This window comes from Ursus americanus, chromosome 3 (genome assembly GCF_024610735.1).
Source record: "Ursus americanus isolate L20-20 chromosome 3, mUrsAme1.1.p, whole genome shotgun sequence".
NCBI lineage: Eukaryota > Metazoa > Chordata > Mammalia > Carnivora > Ursidae > Ursus > Ursus americanus.
In genome coordinates this window covers 28,228,747-28,250,453 of record NC_142129.1, presented here as the reverse complement: position 1 = coordinate 28,250,453, position 21,707 = coordinate 28,228,747, and the positions used below count along the sequence as shown (strand labels likewise).

Genomic DNA, 21,707 nt, shown 5'->3' with positions numbered 1-21,707 from the left:
TTTGTAAGCTCTAACATTTCCAGGTGTCTACTCCATTATATTTGCTCCATAATAATTTATAATTGTGTACCGAAGTATAAAAGAAAATAAACAAGACTTTTCAAATAAAACTTCCCTTCTTCAGCAACTAGTCCCCATTTAAATGTAATATACATGTATTTAACTGCTTGAATTTGTATATAGTTTTTCTACCAAATTTTTAAATATGGTTGAGCATATCTCTGGATATTTGCATAGCCTTCATAAAAATGTAAACCACTGAATATTTTAAACTAGTATATCAAGGTAAGTAAATGATGCATTACTATCTACCTCTTACCATCTATAGCCTTAGCAAACTCACCTGTCATGAATAATATGCTGGTCTGCATCATACATACAAAAGGGATGTTCTATTGTCGTACATTCAGTCATAAACTCTATAGATCCTCCTGTGTCAGCTGAAATGTCACATATTGCCACAAGTCTGAAAATAACATTGATACTCAGATGAGAGCATGAATCTTCTCAACGAGATCAAAAATGAATAAAAATGAAAGGTACTTGAACAACTTTTAGTGTGGGTGCCAAATATTTCCTGGCTCTTCAGCTCTTTTTCCTACAGTTCACTGTTCAGGACACTGTGTTCTTCTAGGATATAGACAATCTTCCCAATACAAGTTTTAGTCTCCACACACAAAAGTAAGAAGAAAAAGAAGAGGAGGAGGAGGAAGAGAAAGGATATCAAAGTGGAAAACCTCTTCCCTAGAGAAATCATAAGAAATAGCCTAGTTAAAGTTAACCTCTTTAGCCAACACTAAATAACTTATGAAGGGTTGATTACACTACCTCCACCCCGCTTAGTGGCACAAGGTTTATTCTGAGGGGGACTTTGTATGACCGATGACTACAGAACACACAAATACATTGTTCTTCATATATGGTGAGGCCAGTGTATCTCATCGGAAGGTTTGGAATTATAGGTAACTTTTTGTACAGTGGGGACAGGTCTGTGCTTATCTAGCCACTACATAATTTTACATGTTAGTACAGGGAAATCTCCAGAATTATGAACAGAAATCTCAGCCCGGCTTTTGAAATCCTTTCGGGGTTGACCAAAAATTCCCTGCCCAACCTCCAACTACCACTTGCCTTTATAGACCCTGCACTAGAGCTAGACTGTTACACTCACTGTGTCTTAAATTGTGCTTTGGTGGTTCCTACTTATCAAGCACCAACCCTACCACTTGAAATTCTTTCTCCTCAGTCTTCCCTTTCAAGGCTTTGCTGAGCCCAATGTTCCCACTTTCTTCTAAATTCTTGTGCTATTTATTGCTCCTAGCATTCCCTTGGCATTTACTTCATGCCAGCTACATGCCTGAGGGTAGCAATCATATTTTTCTCTAACCTTCAGCTTAGCAGAGCTCCAGGCAGATGAGGTGTTCACAAATATTTATTGATTATGTAATTCAACATTTAATAATTAGTTGAATACAAATTGTATGTCAGGCAATGTACTACGTACTTGTCACCAAGATAAATAGGACCCCTATCCTTAAGGAGATTAAATTTTAATGGGAGGGAGAAAAATCATAAACATAGGAAAATAAATGATCATGAATTTCAGGGGAAAAAAAGTAACAGACTAGAGAGGGATGGGGATGGGGACAGAGAAGATCCTTCTGAGGAGGTTACCTCTGAGCTTCATGTAGAGTTAAGAGAAGAGAGTTTCAAGAAGGAAGGAAGGTTAACTGTCAAATGCTGCCAAGAGATCAAGTGAGAAAAAACAGACCACTAGTCATTAACAGTTAAGTCCCGTGATATGTGAATCCCCTGTAAATGATACCCTAAGAGTGGGCCCTGCTGCTGAAAACAGCCATCATTACTGAAGTGAAGTCCTTACTTGTGTGGTAATGCAGGGCAGCCTTCCACACCAGCAACAGAGGACTTGCCTGGAACCAAAAGACTCTGGACATCTTGGCGAGTTAGTAGACGAGGGGTGTTTTGTTCCCAGTAGATTCCATTAATGAAACAAGTTGTATAGGGTGCAATCTGTAAAGCAAGTGCCAAGTTCAACAAGATAGGCAATAGCAAATTTCAATGCAGTAGGCTGAAAGAGAGCTATCAGTAAAGTTCATGAGAAATAACTTAACGTTACTTCGAATTGACTTTATGATTTGCCATGTCAGTGGTCATTTCGTGAGATGAAGACGATAAATACCCACCCAGATTTCAGTGTAGAATTACTCCATGAGAAGTATATGAGCATAAATACATTACTATTTCTGTTTTCTAATGTACTACATGGCCAAAAAAAAAAGGAAAGGACAGAATCAAGTGACCTAGCACTCTATTTCCAGCTCAACCACCAGTAGTGTGAGCTACATCATGCTACCTCAACTTCTCTGGGCTCTCTTTTCCTTACCTGCCAGATGGGGATAATATGTACCCCATTCCTCAAAGGAATGCTGTGAAGATTAAATCAGATAACATCTGTAAGCTCCATGGACAAATGTGCTACATACATGCATACATGGTAACTAGGTCATTATAAATTTTTGGATGCATCCAATCACCAATATTTCTGTGATTGGGGAAAAGAGAAGGGATGGAAATTTACTAGGTTTTTAATTTTTCAGTCTGAAACTAGTTTCATCATTTTTGTTTCTCAAGCATTTCAAGCACTCTCAAGCTACAAGTGAAAGTCCTTCTCTACAACATGCTCTACATGCCATAACAGCTATATTTCATACCAGAATCTATAATCTCTGCTATTTAAAATTATCTAAAACATTCCTTTTCATAATAAATGCATGCACTTTTATTTATTTTTTGGTTTGCTGATTTATTTTGAGGAGGACTTGGCAGTGACTCCTACAGAACACATAAATACATTGTTCTTTCTAGAAGATAAGGCCAGGGTGTCCCCATCAGAAGGTTCGGAATTACAGGTAACTTGTTGTACAGTGGGGACAGGTCTGTGCTTATGCAGCTGTGCTGTTTCACCCTAGTCCCCTGTAATCAATGTCATGCATTCCAAGACAGCTGGCTGAGGTTCTGACTGCAATTTGTGGCCATAGAAGTGATGAAACTAGGTTGAGATGAAACCCATAGACACTGTGCTTTGCCAACAGTATAACTAGTCCAGCATAAACACAGAAAAGAGTACTCCACAGGAAATGGTTTAGAGTTACTGGGCACATGCAGACCTGAAGTAGAAACAGAGACAGTGAAGCAAGGGGCATCGCCACCAAAACGACTAAGCAAAGGCCACTCCAAACATCAGTAAAAGCCAACAACTCCTAAGGCCGACCCAAAGGATTCACAAACCAATATGGGGAACTGAAAACCAATGTATATATTTATAACCTCTCTCCTTGAAAACAGCCTGACTATACTGTATTAGAAGCAACCAACTCAGAAGCTGAATGTGATACTCACATCAGTGTTAAAACGACTTATGTAGCGCTCAGGATATTTGTCATAATCTACAGGATCATACACACCATCTGTTTTCCTGACAAGATGATGATGGCGACTTAACACCGTCCCATACACTTTTCTCAGGTCTTGCAGAGGAGAAAGAAATTAGTAAAGTAGGTGACAAATGATAAAGATTTATGATGATAAAATATTATAACACAGAAACTGTTAAAAACAGTAAAAGATACATACAGTCATCCCCCTCCCCCTTACCTCCATTTTGGGAAACTTCTTTTAATTCATGTGGTTCCACGTATTCACAAGGTAACTCATTGAAGATTTCTTGGGCTCCCTGTAAATAATGCATGAGTAAAAAATCTAAGAATCAATAGGAAAAAAGCCAACACGGTTACCTGCAAAGATTCCAGCTCACATTCCCCACAATTATTAGCTCCTCTTGTCCTGGAGGACGAGGCCTGCAACACAGAAGTACAGGTACGCTTCTTGCACAGCCTACAAACCAGCTTTTATTCCAGTATGAACAGCATTCATTGGAAGGAGCTTTAATTTTTTTTTTTTTTTTTACTTAAGCTACTCAGAGTAGACACAGGGTGTTTAAAGATGAGAGCACAATAAAATATTTCTATTTACTTTGTGCTCCACTGCAGAATTATTTCAAGTGAGAAAGTGTATTTCCTATGAAAAAAAAATCACATGCCTATCTCACAGTATACTACAAATAGTGATGTCCTGTTCATAAAATATTTTTATTGAAATAAGACCAATTTAGAATTACAAGTTTCTCTGGAGGATCACAAATGCCTTCTCAAAACTACCCCAGAAGGAAGAAAGTATTAATTCTAGTCCTGAATTAAGCTTCCTAAAATTTTATTGGCAAAACTTCAAATCATTTTTAAAAATTTACATCCTGCGCTCACTTCCAAACTTTTGGACATCTCAGTGAGGAAGGTAAAACAGATCACCCTAAGAACAGACCTTTATGCCATTAACAATGATTTATCCTTTTAAAAAGAAAAAGTGTTCAAAGACTCTGACAGCTTGGAGTCAACTGAAAGCAAAGAAAATAAGTTTGGACCATTACTGCTCTATACTGTGGGAAAGTTACATAGGTAAGAAAGTACCAAAATAGAACACCTACTCATCCAGAAGCAAGGCTCTGAAATGACCACAAAATGTTCACATTCCTTGGGTTAGTTTCAGAGTTTTGATTGCTTTACAGAAAGAAGACTTTCTTAGAAGTATCTAAGAAGTTACCTTAGATACATTACCAGTCCCTGTGAACACAAATGTTAAAGGCCCTATCGACTTTGGCATCAAACCCAGAGAGATTTCGTAGCCAGCATCGCGGACAGCTTGCACAGCCTGACTGCTGTTCCTGTAGTTATGAGCCATGCCAATGTGCTGAAAGCAAGCACACACGAATTCAAGTTAGTCTACCACCTGAGACATTTTCCTGATATGTATTTTCAAAAAAATAAACAAAATACACATCTCACCATAAAAGGTGTGTGATGTCCCAACGCGAGGAGCCTTAACCCCATTCCATGTAAAATGTTGATCATTCCTATCGCAGAATCAGACCAACAGAAAAGCCATTAGTCGGGAGTTGAAGCTGTTCTCTCTGATCGTTCTCCAACCTGCTCTGTGCTCTGATGAAGCACAGACCACAGCATCTCAGATCTGGAAGGGGCCCCAGGGGTCACCTTATCTGTCCCCTCAATTTTCTGCCATCAAAAGCACTAACCCAGCTGCATCCCTACCCACTCCCTTCCACTTTCAAGCCTGCCCAAATGGAAAGAGTGTCCCTCTTCTTTTCTGAGGTTATTCTCTCTATCTTTGCTCCAAATCCCATCCCTTCCCATTCCTTCTCTAAGGAATTCACTTTTGAAATTATTCCTTGCACTATCACTCCCTATTGGCTCACTCTTATCAACATTTAAAGACACTTACATTCCTCTCAAACCAAAACTAATCGACAAACAAATACAAGGTCAGCATTGACCTTATGAGTGTCATCAGCAATTTTAGTGACCTAATAGCTAAACTTGGTGAACAACTGTCAGACCTTGACTTACCTGTCAGAGGTATTTGGCAACGTGGAATCCCTCTCTGTTGGAACCCTCTCTTCCCTCAGCATCCCTGACTCGAAAATTTTCATCTCACATTTCTATAGGTGCCTCTTCCCATGCCCATTTCTTTTAAATTAGTGTCCTCTGCCCTTTCCTTAAGGTCCTCCTTTAAATCAATTAGCCTCAGGATTCTGTCCAGGGCCCTATTCTCTTCAATCTCTACAGTTTTTTCCTTAGCTAATTTTATCCAGTCCTAAATTTCAAGTATTCTGTATATGCTGATGACCCTAAGTCTGTATCTCTAACACAGGTATTTTATTTCAAGACCTGACCAACTACTTTATGGATTTCTCAGTTTGGACTCAAATAGCGAAAACTCAGCATACCCATAGCAAAGACCTCAGCATCCACTCTCCTCTTCCTCTTTTTAGGAACAGAACTTTCCTTCTTTGTATCCCTTTCATATGTTCTTTGATTTTTTTTCTGAAGTCAACTTTTAAAAGAGTAATTTATATTCAATAAAATGCACCAATTTAAAGTGTATGTTCGATAACTGTGAACATATGTACGCACCCATATTACCACCAACATAATCGAGATACAGAATATTTCCATCAACCCAGTCAATCCTCCCCAGTCCTTTGCCCCAGAAAACTACTGGTCTTCTTTTTCTCTGTATAGAGTAGTTAATTCTACAGTTTCATATAAATGAAATTATAAGTATATACTCTTTTTTGTGTGTCTGCTTTCACTCAGCATGTTTTTGAGATTCATACCTAATTCAGTGTAGTTTTAGTAATTTATTCAGTAGTTTACTTATTTTTATTGACAAAGAGTTTCCATTTTAGGGGTATATCGCAACTTATTTATCCATTCCTCTGCTGATGGACATTTGGATTGTTTCTACATTATGAATGAAGCTACTAGAAATAAGTCTTTATAAAAAATAATTCATTTCTCTTGATAAATGCCTATGAGTAGAATTTCTTTGATATTCAAGTTTTTTATTTCTTCTTGAGTTGGTTTTGGTAATTTCTGTCTTTCAAGGATTTGTCTATTTGATCAACATTGTCAAATTTATTGGCCCATTCATAATATTTTCTTTCCCTTTTAATGTCTATATGAAATATAGTGAGGGCCCCTCTTATATTCCTAATATTGGTAAATTGTGGCTTCTCTCTTTTTCTAATCAGTCTAACTGGAAGCCTATTGATTTTACTGATTTGCGTAAAAAAAAAACAAAACTAGCTTCTGATTTCATTGATTTTCCCTCTTATCTTTATTACTCGTTTCCTTGTACTTGCTTTGGGTATAATCACTTCCTCATATTCTTGCCTCATAAGATGGAAGTTTAGATCACTAATTTGGACTTTCTTCTTTTCTAATAAAAGCATTAAATGCTACAAATTTCCTTCTAAGCACCACCTTATATGCATCCCATAAATTTTGGTACACTGTTTTAAATTTTTATTCAATTCAAAGTATTTACTAATTTTTCCTGTGATTCCTTCTTGACTCATGGGTTATTCAAAAATACATTGTTTATCTTCCAAATATCTGGAAATTTTCTAGATATCTTTCTATTATTATTTCAACGTCAACTTTATTATAGTCAGAGCACATACTCAATGATTTCAAACATTTTATGTTTATTAAGAACTGTTTTGTTCTTATGGGCTGTCTGGGTGAGTGCTCAAATAATCATCAATTATGTCAGGATGGTTGATGGTGTCTTACTATTCTATATCCCCACAAATTTTCTACTTGTTCTAACAATTACAGACCTTCAAGTAATCTAATCTGATGCACAGTTATAACATAAAGTGGTGTTTCCTCAACTAAAGAAAGTTCAAAGTACTAACTGGGACAAAAATCAAGTGGAGTTTTCCCCCAACTCCAGCTCTTATCCTTTCTAAACTGTTCTTCTATTGGTTCCTGCCCCTGTATCTTTTCCCTCTCTTCCCCCCTTTCTTCTCCACTATTTCTCATCAACAAACTGACCTCTCCTAGTCTTCTAGACAGAACTACCTAGAAAGTCAGATCCTTCTCATAGTTGTTCTCCTTCTCCCTGCTTTTTCTTTTTAACTTTTGTAATAAAGATATGTAATGATTTACCTTCTTATTTTATTCCCCTAGTTTTCATCACTCTTAGCTGTACCCCCATGTTTATTTTTATTGGTGGAAATGAACTCTTCCGTGCCCTTGCCACAGAAAAAAAGAAAACACAGTTACTTCCCAGGCAAATTTAAAAAATGGGTGATGTAAAAGCCCTGGCATACCTACCTGCCACACCTGCCCACTGTCCAAACGCCACTACCCGTGTTCCTCTATGATCCACCATTTTCTCGTAATCAATAAGTCGGATTTCCTGAAGAAATGACAAAAAATTTTCACCCAGACCCATTAAGCTTAATCTCAATGAGTAAAGCATATAGATGAGCAAATAAATATTTCACATTTCTTCCTCTTAAAAAATATATCTTGACCTGACTTTGTAAGTTACCATCAGGTGCACCATGAAATATTTAGAAAATGCTGGGTCACAAACTAGCAGGGTGATAAATGCCTCTTGATGGTGGTCAATAAAATAGGAAAGGCATGACTTCCTTTAACTTTTAGGTCAGCACTATCTACATATATATCTATAGTCCCACTCTATCTATAGTCCCACTCGTCCCCACATCCTTCCTTCTAGTCTCAAAGGAAATAAGTCCCTGGGGCACCTGGGTGGCTCAGTCGTTAAGCATCTGCCTTCGGCTCAGGGCGTGATCCCAAAGTCCTGGGACCGAGCCCCGCATTGGACTCCCTGCTCCACTGGGAGCCTGCTTCTTCCTCTCCCACTCCCCGTTTGTGTTCCCTCTCTCGCTGGCTCTCTCTGTCAAATAAATAAATAAAATCTTAAAAAAAAAAAAAAGAAAGAAAGAAAAGAAAACAAGGCCCGCCCAAGGCTAATCCCTGTGAGCTGGATCCCAGCCTTTTCCCATGTCTTCCAAAACCACTCTTGAACTTTTTCTTTCCTGCGTTATCCCTTTGTACACTGTTCCTTCCTACCTTAAAGATGACAACACCCTCTCTCAAGTCCACACACACAAATCTACCCCAGTCTCTTTCTCTCTGCCTTCCTCCTTCCCTCTTTTTTCTCTCTCCATCCTTTTACAAGGAAGCTTCATTTACAAAGTAGCACATGCTGCCTGCTTTTCACTTTCTCACCTTCACTGAAACCACATTCTTCTTCTGTCTTTGGGAATCTTTCTTCTCAAGAATGTCTTATTAACTCATGGTTAAAAGCTATTGATACACTGTAATTACAGAATGTTTTAGTCATTTTATTTCCTCAAAGACCATATGATTTTTTACCATGTGCCTGAATTTAAGAATGTTTAATATTCATCCAACTCTAAGTAACCGGTTACAAAATACTGCCAGAAAGCAGCCACACTGGTTCCGTTTTTGTTAATTCTCTTGTAATGAACAAAAGTTCGTATAACATGAAAGAAAATGCTTCTAAAGTACTTTTAAAAGAGTTTATCTGCTTAAGGTGAAACCTTTTTCTTATACTATTATTTCCATTAATTACTTTTTGAATTTGTTTTTCAAAACCACTGGGAATTCACTAGCCCAGGTCTAGCATATTTGAAATGAGTAGGAATGTATTCTATAGGCCTATATAAAACACACTTTCCTCCATTGCTTTTACTGTTTGTGAAGTCTCCTGTCCTCTGCCTATTTTCAGATTCTTGTCTAGGTTCTAATGCTCTAATCTAGCATTCTTACCCCAGGGCTTGGACCTTGGACTTCTCTATCTACACTTACTACCTACCCTCATCCAGTCTCATGGTCTTAGATTCCATCAAGTCTCTGACAAATATGTATCAGGAGGAGTCACCCTGAGCTACGAACTCGTATCATTGGCTCCCTCCTTAAAATCTAATGCCTAAAAGTCTGAAATCTGCTTAAATGTCTAATGGACAAATTAAACTGAACAGGCCCTAAACTCTACTCCTGACCCTCCCACCCACGCCTGCTCCCTCTTGCAGTACCATCATCTCAGTCTGTGGCAACTCCTTCAAATTGCTCAGGCCAAAACCTTGGACTCATCTCAGTCTGCTCTTTCTCTCGTATTCCACATTTCTCTCACCAGCAACTTCTGCAGGATCTGACCTCTAAAATACACCCAATATTGGGTCTACTTATCACCACCTCCACTCCCACCACCCTCATGGGAGCCACTGTCATTTGGAACCTGGCGTCCATACTAGTCTAGACTAACAATCTTATCAATTTTCTCCCCCATCCCCAATATTATCCACACGGCATTCTGAAAAAGCACTTTAGAGCACAACTAACACTAACCCTCCACTCAGCCAGACCCACGGGACTTTGCACTACTATGCTCTCTGCTTGGAGGACTCTTCCCCGATGGATATGACTTGATCCTTCACATTACTTCAGATTTTTGCTCAATGCCAAATTTGCAGTGAGGTTCTCCCTGATGATCCCATTTAAGCTACAGTCACCACCCACAGTGCCCAGATCCCCTTTTTTCCTTCTGTATCATATTTATCTTCATCACACATATCTCTAAGTGACAGATGAGATACCTTATTTTTTATCATGCCTCCTCCCACTACAATGTAAGCTCTGTGAAGACAGTTACTGTATTGCCATTGCAGTGAAGAGGGTCAAACACATTGCAGGCATTCAGTAAATATTTGTTGAACGAATACCCTGTATTTTAAACAGCTGAGAGTTTTTGTATAGTACTTATATCTCAAGAAATTATTTCTTCCTTCATGAATGTTAATAAATGTAAAAATAATCTCCAGGCCAGTTCTGGCACTACAGAGCTGTGCAACCTCAGTCAAGTCACTTCACCTCTCTGGGCTCCATCTAAAAAATGAAGGAGGTGGATTATATGATCCCTGAGGCTCTTTTTAGCTCTAAATTCTACTTGGTAACATCTGACCAATTGGCCTTATAAAGAGCTAATCGTTTGGGGGAACACTTCTATCATTTTTTTCCATTTCAGTACAAAAGGAATGAAACATTTGGTTTCTCTTATTACAAATTCCAAACTTGCATAGCAGAGCCCGAGAAGCGGCAGAACTCTTCAAGCACTAACTCATAGATCACCTCTCCCACTGAGGTGAATAACATGATGTATTTCCTAGATGTTGAAAGAAAACTAAAACCCCACTTGACATTTAAAAGTAGAAAGAAATATTGTTTCTATCTTAACATTTACGATTACTGGCCACTAATTACCTGTCTCAGAATCTCATCCAGCAAGCCCATATTGGCCTCCTGAGCCTTTATTGTGTGGGAGAAGAATGCATAAGTCTTCTTAGACATTAATTTTTCCTCTGGGGGTCTTTTAACTCCCAAAATTAGACAAGCTTCAGAAATATCCTCCTGAAGAATGCCACCAGCTTTGACATATTCCTGCGAACGCAATTTTGGTTAAAAGTTACTTCCCTAATTTGTTGTATTCTTATTTTCTTTAATAAATAAGTGTAGCAAATAAGGGCACAATCTTTGGAAGGCAAAAAATCTGTATGGATTAGAACAAATAACAGAATAACTACTTCTAGTATTTTTACTTTCTGGCTAAAGATCAATTTAACAAGTTTGACTTTTATAGCAAAAAAAATTAGAAAATTCACCACCTACTCCTATTTAAGAGCAGTTAATAGTTTGATCATAACCACTAGCACATATGATTTAAAAATATTTGCAAAACTTATATTTTGTATCGACAATGTACTGAAATGCTAAATGCAAAATAGTAATTTATTACTCAGGTCTATTTTTAAAAGAAAGACATATATCGGCAATATTTACTTTTCTTTTTCCTTTTTTCTTTTTTTTCTTGGTTCAACTAGTATTTATTACTGCCCCAACCCATCCAGTGGATTGTGCTAGAGATGAGATGATAAGACACACTAAAAAGGCAGATAACATTCCTCCCATAAAGGAGCTCACAAAACACGGTAAAAAGAAATCAGAAGCACAATAAATGAGGTCAAATTCAAAAGAATTATGAACAGCAGAATGTAAGTGACACATTAGTTTAATGGATATTGAGATAATTCCTGGGTGAGATTATCAAGGAAATATGAAACTTTAAAGTACTCTAAAAGACTAGGTAGCATTTGGAGAAATGGAGATGGGAAATGCGAGGTGGTAATATCAGTAAAAAGTATTGAAGAAATATATACAAATATGGAGGCAGGAAAGTAAGGAGATGTTTAGGGCATAATGGATAAATCAGTTTGGAAAAGTTGACTATTACCATGGTGAATATGATCTTTATTGGATAAAAAATAAAAATCATCATTAACATTTATTAATAAATTAGTACTTGCTTTACTGAGCTCTTTTCAGGAATTATCTCATTTAATTTTCCTAAAACTCCCATGGGTAGGTACAATTATTATGGCCATTTTATCAATGGGAAACCTGAGGCTTACACATTTAACTGAGATTGAACTGCTAGTACATGGAGACAATAGAAGTCATTTCATATTTCTAAATAAAGGGTTAGCATGATCTAGGTAGAATTAAAAGAGCATCAAAAGCGGCAGTCGAATAAAACGAAGTTGAATCTAGTTAGGAATCTACCTTAAAAGAAACTATAGATGGATAGACACAAGGATGAACATGAGTCATACCTGGTTTCTTTGAAAGCAATCTATTTGCCCATTTATAGTAGACTGCTTAAATAAATCACAAATCATGGAGTAATTATGACAGAGTAATTAAAACACAGCCATTAAACAGAATGAAGCAGATCTCCATGAACAGACGAGTGAGTTCCAGAGTATGTCATTGACTAAACAAACAAGATACAATAGAGTATGTATAGTTTACAACCTTCTATGTTAGACTAAGGGGGAACTAAGAACACACACACACACACACACACACACACACACACGTTCATTTTTACAGAAAGAAATATAGGAATAATAGATCAGAAACTAATGATGATAGTAATCTATGGAGTGGGTGGGAACAGGATGCAGGGGATTAAAATAAGAGGAAGACTTCTCTGCATAACATCATTTTACATAGTTTTAATCACTGATTTTAAAAATATAATTAAATCAAAAAGGATTTTAAAGCAACCTTTAAAATATATAGAAAAAACAGATAATTCCAACTGCATATCACATTGACAATGTAACTACACAGAATAATTCAAATAACTTGAATACAACCGTCTGAATATTCTTTGTGAGATATATTCTAAAAGCAGAAAAACTTTTTTTTATTCAAAAAATATTAAAACCCATTTAATAGGTTTATTTTTTTATTGAGGTATAATTGACATACAACATTATATAGTTTCACATAGACAACATAATAATCAATATTTGTATGTATTGCAAAATGATCATCACAATAAATCTAGTTAACATCTGTCACCATGCATAGTTACATAAGAACTTTTAAGATCTACTCTCTTAGCATTTACAGGTTTATTGTTAGTTATAACAATAATATCGTGATTCCAAAACTATTTTATGCATAATATAGAATAAAGCAAAAAACAAGCATTAATATTATAAAGAATTAAAATTTTCACTGCTGGAGAAAACAGATGCAAATATAAAATTTTGAAGGTAAGAAAAACCTGCAATGTTAAAAATTTTAATTGGAAATATCAGTACTGATTGATGATTAAATAATATTAAATAATATATATGTATATGTATGTGTAATCTGTGTGTTTCTTAGCTCTGTTCATTAAAAGTGCTAAAAGCAACAATATCCCAGTAAAAATAAGCACATCTAACACCAGATATCAGATCTTGGTTTCTACATACTAAAAAAAATCAGGGCTTCCTAATGAGATAGATGGCTATTCCCAGGTGTGGGGCAAAAAAAGCACAAGGTAAGCCTAAAACCACTTGTTGCTGCAGGAAACAAGAAAGCTGAAAGATAAAGTGCTCCAAAGGACATAGGAGCACCCTTAAAGGAACCCTCTATCTCAAATTTGGGATAATTGGGACATTTAAAAAAATGGTTAATAGATTATCACACATAAAATGAAAAAGGCCCAGGCATCCATAATGATACTCAAAAGAGCATGCGAGAAAAAGAGCAACTAAGGGAAATCTCTTTTCTATAGAAGAAAATCAGTAAGTAAACTTAGAAAAGTGATAAAATCAGAAAATCATCACTTTGCAAGCTTCCATGTAAAAAAATGATTCAGGCAAAGATTATCAACGTAAGCTAACATCTTTAGCAAAAGGTAGTTGAGAAACAAATAGAAGATTCACAGGTCTCAAAACATCACGTCACAGATGATTCAGTAATTACAAAGGGAAAAAGGTGCTTAGACAATGGAGAAATCTGGTGGCAACTACCTCAGCCAAGTGACCACAAATTCCTAAGCTTAGGACAACCTGATATTTTGTGTCTCTGATGTGATACAGTAGGAAGAACACACACCACCAGGATAAACCCCAGACTAATAACACCCAGAAGCAGACCATTCTACAAGTCAACTAGTCTGGACTCTTCAAGAAGAGTCAATGTCCTAGGAATAAACAAATCAAAAGGGTGTGCTGTTCTAGATTAAAAGAACTAAAAAGACATAACAATAAATGCAATGAACCTTAATTAAGACTCAATTAAAATGAAAGGCCATAAAGACATTTGAGAGAACGGGGAATGTGAAATGGGCTATGTGAGATCATATTATGGAATTACTAATTTTTTTAGGTGTGATGGTTATGCAAGAGAATGATTTATTCCTAGGAAATACAGCAGTGTCTTATTGGCCTTAGTCTCCCTAGTCCCAGAACCAGGGTTGCACATGGGGACAATGACTGTAGGACATTACCTCCTTCTAAAGGCAATCCCTCCATCCCTCAGCTGGAGAAAGCATGGAATGGGGTGAAAATAATACTTAATTGACTAAATTCTGGAGTCAAGTAAAAATTCTAACTAGAAATCTCATTATAATCAAAAGAAAGGAATATTGTCATGGGGTGTTTAAGTGACATTGGCAATCATTTTATTTTTACTCAGATGCTCCTTGATTTCATACACATTTTATTTTTACTCAGAAGCTCCTTGATTTTCATTTTATTTAAAAAATTAGAAGTATTTACCTTGTCATGAATGGCCCGCCGATTGGAAGGCTGTATTAGGACTTTGTATCCCAGGCTGGTGATCCCTTTAATGTGCCGGGGAGCCAGAGGTGCCCTCCTCTCCCAGGCATTCACATCCTCCCGTCTCAGGGCCATCACCGCTTTGTGGTGAAGCCCTTTGGAGAAGCTGAGCCCCAGCCTGCCCAGTTTGGTCCTTTGTACTCGCAGCATCTTAAAACCTGGTGACTGTAAAGACATCATAAGAGAACAGAACAACAAAAGGCAGGAGGGCTCACAGATCCGTTCTGGTCTCCTGAGAAATCTGCTGTAAAATCCAACCAACTCAGATGTAACAGATACAAGATAGAGAAAAGGGGAGGGAAACCTTGGATGATGTAAAGTGCTCCTCTACCCAACAAACCCAAATTTCCACTAGTGAGGTTATTTATTTCCAAAATAAAAAAAAAAAGGACTGAGCAAATTGTAGGACACTAGCCAGTATCTGCCAAGTGGAAAGAGTTTTTTAAATGTATGTTTCATCACACATGTATTCAGCACAAAAGTTTTAAGCATGTTAACCTACAATGCAAATACAGGAAGATAATCTGTCGATTTTGATGGCATAAAAGTTAGAATCCTTTAATCGTGTGCAAGATTCTTGACAACCCAGCTCCAACCTCTTTCGAGTTTCATCTCTGACCATTCCCTAAACTGTGCTACTCAAAGTGTGTTTGGCAGCCTGTTGGTAGTCAGTGACCTGCTTTTTACTGGTCCTGGATGAGCTATGTACAGAAATAGAAAGTAAGCGCTTGGAAACCTTTGTATCACATGACCATTTTTCTAGTAATTCATGGTTACTGAATTTCATAAAAGTATTGGTCCTGGCAGACTGGAAATTTAAGAAAACAAAATAAACACGCTCCTCATGACAGGTGTTAAAAGTCTAAGAAGCACTGTCCTAACCCTCCCTGACCCTTTTGTTGCTATAACCATGCTGTTCCCCTTTTCAGGGTTTCCTCTCCATACCACTTCCTCCTGCTATCATATTAAACCCAGACCTGTCTCAACCAGTTTTCTAACTGCTGTTCCAGATTGCATAATTCCACTCATTTATTCAATCAAGAAATGTTTACAAGAGGCTTACTATGTGCCAGCACAGAGTAAATTTTATATAGATTTTTTTAAATGTTTTTTTATTATATTATGTTAGTCACCATACAGTACATCCCTGTTTTTTTTATGTAAAGTTCGATGATTCACATATAGATTTTTAAAGCATAAAAATCAAACAACACTCTGTCCTTCTTCAAATGGTTGCATACACTTGCAAGTCAAATGTCAATTCAGACGATAACCTCCTGAATCATTTCGATGCTAAACCTTCGTTTTTTATGTTTAAGGTTGGCATCAAAATATAGGGACTAAATGATTTCACACTTTCTAGAAACTTCCTACCAATCACTGCTAACATACATCAAAATTCTTAGGAAACACACTTATGTTACATCAGACTGAAATTTCTAAACCAGACCCACTTTACAGATGGAGAAATTTTGTCTAAACAGTGGCACATCCAAGTGCATTTCCTGGGAGCAACTACTTGCCAGTTGAAATAGAAAATTATTGTCAACTCACACACAACAGACTAAAGGAACAAAGCTAACAGCAAGGTGATGAGCTAAGAAGGCTTTAAAAAAGAAGAGGGACAGTAAGAAAAACAATGCACACAGCTAGTGAACACGCTGATGAAAGCAGCTCAGGCTAACTTTTACTTGGGCCAAAATACTGATGAGCAATATTTTAGTAAAACACTGCCATATACTCTAATTTTTGGTTTATTTATACAGTTTTGTTTTTACAATTCTTCTCTTTTTTTGAGAGAGAGAGAGAGCATGTGTGAGCAGTGGGGAGGGGCAGAGGGAGAGAAAGAATGCCAAGCAGGCTCCACACTCAGCACCGAGCTCAACACAGGGCTTTATCTCACTACCCTGAGATCATGACCTAAGCAGAAATCAAGAGTCAGACGCTCAACCAAATGCACCACCCACACGCCCCTATACAGTGTTGTTTTTAAAAGAGATTTTATTAGGCCCCAACTCAAGCCCAAGTCCATAGCACTTATTCTCCCCCAAACCAAAGGAAAAATTGCAACAATCCCTTACGACTTAAATCCCTATGGTTCTTAAATAAAACCAATTACAAAGACAAGTGAGATTTCTGAACACACACATGAGCCTAGAAATGGTCCTGTCTTCCGGAACCACAGGGCTCTATTTCACATACCATAGGTGACCAAGTGACCCTGCATCCTCTATTCTTAGTACCAATTTTCCAACTTTTGGAGCCAATATGAGGGAACACGTTCAGATATTTTAGTGTCTCTCCTCAGCCCAAACTTGATTTATAAACACAGTCTCACCTCACTCAGTGACCATCCGTCCTCTTCCTCCCTTAGTCTGGGGTAAGGGACACGGTGTGGAAGGAGACACACACACACACACACACACACACACACACACACACACATATATATAGTAAACACATATGTATTTGCAAAGGCAGACTTTCTTTTTTTTAAGATTTTATTTATTCATTTGAGAGAGAGAGAGAGAGAGAAAGCACAAGCAGGAGGAGAGGCAGACTCCCTGCTGAGCTGGGAGCCCAATACAGGGCTCGATCCCAGGACCCTGAGATCACGACCTGAGCCAAAGCAGACTTTTAACCATCTGAGCCACCCAGGCTCCCCGCAAAGGCAGACTTTCTATGAAGACTAGAAAAGAAGCGTAGCAGGGAGTGATCCTCTGAAGTTTCTTTGGGAAGCTGCTTTCACTTTCACTTTTTGTAGGGAATTCTCAAATCATAATTCTAACTTTGTTTTTAAATAAACGTAACAATAGTTACCATTGATTTGACATTATATGCCAAACAATATGCTGAACACTTTCCAGACATTATTTCATTTCCTCCTTCAAAAATCTTAATAAGTAAATGCTATTATTGTCTTCATTTTACAGGTGAAAACACTGAACTGGAATCTGCCTAGAGCTGCTGCTTCTAAGCAGAAGCAGGATTCCTAGGTTAATATTTAACACTCAGGATTTTCTCTTCGCCAAAGCCTGCAGATCCACACCACGTGGATCTGGTGTATGTTACTACTGCCAGCTCATTTCAGGATAAATTAGATTCATATGGCATCAACTTTAATAGAGTAAGTGATCAGTTCTCTCCCCAGCACGGGGTGCTTCTATCGATCCCTCTCCTATATGCCACTGAAAATCATTCCTGAGTCACTGCCAAGGTAAATTCTAGGTTTCTGGGAGCTTAGAACAAGAGATTTAATTATAGCAGGTATTGCTGTGTTAGTAATTGCTTGAACTTCGAAATTTGGTCTCAACATGGAACTTTCCAGGCCCACAATTCATTTCATTCTAAGGTCATCAAGAAATGCTCACTGTTGCAGATTTCTTGCAGCAGTGAGGATTTCTTAATTGCTCTTCCATAGGGCACGGCAGGTGTCTGGTATTTCATGGAAATGCCCAGGTGGGCTGTTTTGGATTTCCCTGTCCTGAATTTTGTGGACTTTTCCAAGAATATAAGGAAGTAAACATGAGGTACATTTCTGCAATGCTTTCAGTGAAACAAAGCAGGAAGACCCCTGGCTTACCTGCCGGCTCTATTGAGATCACTTGACAGTCCTAATGACAGCCTGTAGGGTGAGCAAGGAAGATGTGGGAAAGCAAGAAAAGGAGATGAGGAAACAAAGAAAGAGGGAGAATAAGGAAGAGGAACAGGAGAAGAGGAATAAAGGGTAGAAAGAGAAGTGTCACATAGTCAGCGGAGGGAAAAAAGACCCTTCCCCAGACAATTTCTAAACAGTCTTTGCACAGACATGCACTGAGATAGGAGGACAACGAGCGGATGGACTTAGCAATAGAGCATACTCTATGATACCACCGTACCTCTCTTTCCATCTTTCAATGGAAATGTTCTTTTAATTTACAAATTATCTATCTTTGCAATGTATACATGAGAATGGGGCAGAGGAAGGACATCCTTAAATGTTCTCTGTATTTTCTAACCTTTTCAAGAGAAGTGAAAAGGAAAATGGTCATTAGAGATAAAGATGATACATAGATACAGCAAGCCTAGAATCCCATACACACCCCACCATTTTCTTTCAGTTACGATGAAATAAACCATGATCATTGATTATATCACCATCCTAAATCACATGAAGGAACCAAAGAAGATTTTGTGAGAGGTATTCATAAAAGATCGTATCTAAGGAAAACTACCTTCAAGAGCGGAGGACCATAGCTCCACAGCCATGAGTCTCAGCCCACACTACATATTTGGTTTCCAGACCATAATAACCCTGGAGAGGCCCCAAAGGGTTCCAAATTAATAGAACACCTGGTGATGGCCTAGAACTAAACCAAACGCCTCCCAACCCCAAGGCTTGCTAGAACAAAGCTTGGGCAAGCAACAACACCATCCTCCAGACTTTCACTTCCTGTTGCATAGGTACATTCTCTAAACGCTTCCACGTTAAACTCCTTATAAAACAGGGTTATATGTTAAAAAACAAACAAAAAACAGTAGACTTGGGGCAGAGGGAATCTACTAATATTAATTAATCTGGTCTAAGAATATTCACGTTTTCAAGCAGCTACTCAAAGTCATCCAAAGATCTAAGACCCATGACTCTTCGGTCTTTAGCCCACAAATTTAGTATCATTGAGATGGAATGCAAAGTTAGTTTTAAATTGGACTCTAATCCAAAGTGTTTATGTGCTTATTTGTCAGTCTCTTTGCTAAATGCTTACTCTGTGATCTTAGTACATAACTCGACCTGTTTGTGCCTCATCTGCAGAATGGATTCATAGTAGTATCTACCTCTCAGGGCTCCTGGGAAGTTTATCTAAGCTAATCTGCATAAAGTACGGAGTACTAACTTGCATGCCATTAATGCTCAATAAATGTCAAGAACAGAAGAAGGCCCCAAGCCTGCCTACTCCTCAAAGGTGAGCACAACACCATAACTAACAGAAAACACTACCTTCCCTTCCTCTTTGTCCCGCAGTAGTAAGGCCTTCACAGTGGCTCCATATTGATGTCCCCTCCCTCATTTCATTTGTCAAGGAGAACAAAATGGAGCCCAGTAAGTCCTCTCCTCAACTACACCCCCTCAGGCATATAGCTTACCACTGATGCTATATTTCATTAAATTTATGGCACATTTTTTCATATTTTAGCATCTCTGAAATAGGGATGTATTTTATAGTTGATGGCATCTTAGATTTAATGAAAACATTAATAATGTTGTTATTTCCCATGCCAAATGTACAGTTTCTTAATTCCATAGAATTTTTTTGTGATCTCACCATGAAATTTGCCACTGTTTGCAATGTTATTTCTATGAGATAATTAATAAAAGAATATTGGGAAAAATGAAAACTTTTCTGTTAAAGGGGCACTGCATACATACCAAAGATCACTTCCAAAATCCTGAACTATTAAGGTCTGTTAGGGCTTAAAAGCTTGGGAGGGGGAGAGGAGGGCGGGTAGGAGGGTTCCACCACAAATAAATCAAAATGAAGTTCTGATAATGCTGTCACCAGTAACAAGTGAGATTGAAAACAAATATGATTTTCTGGAGAGTGGGAAAGTCACTAAGAAAAGTTGGCCTAAATCTTTGTCCTCCTAACTCACTTTGCAGAATGGCCACAAGTTTACACTGCCAGAAGGTCATATACCCCTAGATTCACTCATCTATTGGGAAAAGAGGGCAGGGGAGCACAAGTGACAAAATATACACACAGAGACATACAGGCATCCACGCAAAGTGCTACTGGTGACTTTTTGTTTTTACCATAAAGTATGTGAAAGCTACCGCCTAAGTAAACGATCCTTCAGTCCCCTGAGCAGCTACATCGGCATAATTACAGCTATGCCTTACCCACATTCCGATAATTGATGACCCACAATATCAAAAAATGTTCACCTTTGTTCAGGTTACTGAACGGTCTCTCTCCCTTCTTTCCTTCCTCTCCCCAGGCCCCACACCACTCCCACTCCCCTAAAATCAGTGTCTGGAAAGCACATCACTTCTGGAAATTGTCAGGGCATTTAGCCCAACTCAATCAAGCAGAGTAGGCAATGAACTGTGTCTGCTTGCGCCCCTTCCCCGCATTAAGTGCTCACACCGACCACAGCCACGCAGCCGCTGCAGGGTCTCAGGAGTTCAGGAGTCGCTGACATTCAGGGTGCCCAAATTTCTTACACCTTCTTGGCCCGTTAGTGTGTAGCCGAGGAGCAGCAGTTTGCCGGGCGGGGGGGAGGGGGGTCCCCATCTCAAAGAGAATGGCCAGCCCAAGATGGTCAGGGCGAGGAGTTTGTGATCAGAGTTTGGCTTAGCAGGCCAGAGCTGGAAAGGTCGACCGGCAACCGCGCACAGAGAAAGCTGGGGTTAAGGGAGAGGACTGCCCCCGAAAATCTCCATCAACCACACTCCGCAGCCAGCCAACCTAAACAAGTGTACAGTCCGAGAATTAACAGGGTGTCCGTTCTGCAGCTCCCACACCTATCCTTTACTCCCCAGCAACCTCCTCCTCTCAAAAAAAAAAAAAAAAAAAAAAAGAGACAGAGACAGAGACAGACAGAGAGAGAGAGAGAGAAGAAAAGAAATTTTAATTGCCATCCCTTCCCTTTGCTATTCAAAAATTCCAGAAGAGCGCCGACAGCCCTCCCTCGCTGCAAGGGAAACGCTCGCAAGGGAGGCCCAAAAGCTCGCCGTCCGGACAACGGCTCGGGGTTCCGCGGAGTCGCCGGGTGGCCCGCGGCGCAGAGCGTAGGAGGCAGAGCTCGCCCGCCGCTCCCGCAGGACAGTCGGCGCCTCGCCGGCGATCTCCAAGCGCATCTCGCCTGCTGAGCCCACCGCCCGTCGGTTCAGCCCCCTCCAGGCGGCCCTCCTCACCTTGTCCCCTCTGAGGTGCCGACCGGTCCTGCCGCCTCCGAGCGCCTGGGTCCGGAGAGAGTAGGTTCCGAATTCCCAGCAGAAATTGGGATGGGGGCCGGGAGGAGGAGGTGTTTGCTCAACTTCGGAGGACGTCAT

The 21,707-nt window shown here is 38.8% G+C and overlaps 1 protein-coding gene across 1 annotated transcript in view; it reads right to left on the bottom strand.

The window, feature by feature from the left end:
* AASS (aminoadipate-semialdehyde synthase) overlaps nt 1–21,707 on the bottom strand; it is a 57,176-nt gene extending 35,469 nt beyond the window's left edge. Inside the window, exons 1-10 of the mRNA XM_045792757.2 lie at nt 21,570–21,707; nt 14,615–14,839; nt 10,758–10,934; nt 7,776–7,860; nt 4,920–4,987; nt 4,678–4,824; nt 3,676–3,754; nt 3,421–3,548; nt 1,883–2,031; nt 344–466 (exon numbers count right to left, since the gene is read on the bottom strand). Coding sequence (XP_045648713.2) covers nt 344–466; nt 1,883–2,031; nt 3,421–3,548; nt 3,676–3,754; nt 4,678–4,824; nt 4,920–4,987; nt 7,776–7,860; nt 10,758–10,934; nt 14,615–14,839; nt 21,570–21,707 — 1,319 coding nt within the window. The remainder of the gene's footprint in view (nt 1–343; nt 467–1,882; nt 2,032–3,420; nt 3,549–3,675; nt 3,755–4,677; nt 4,825–4,919; nt 4,988–7,775; nt 7,861–10,757; nt 10,935–14,614; nt 14,840–21,569) is intronic.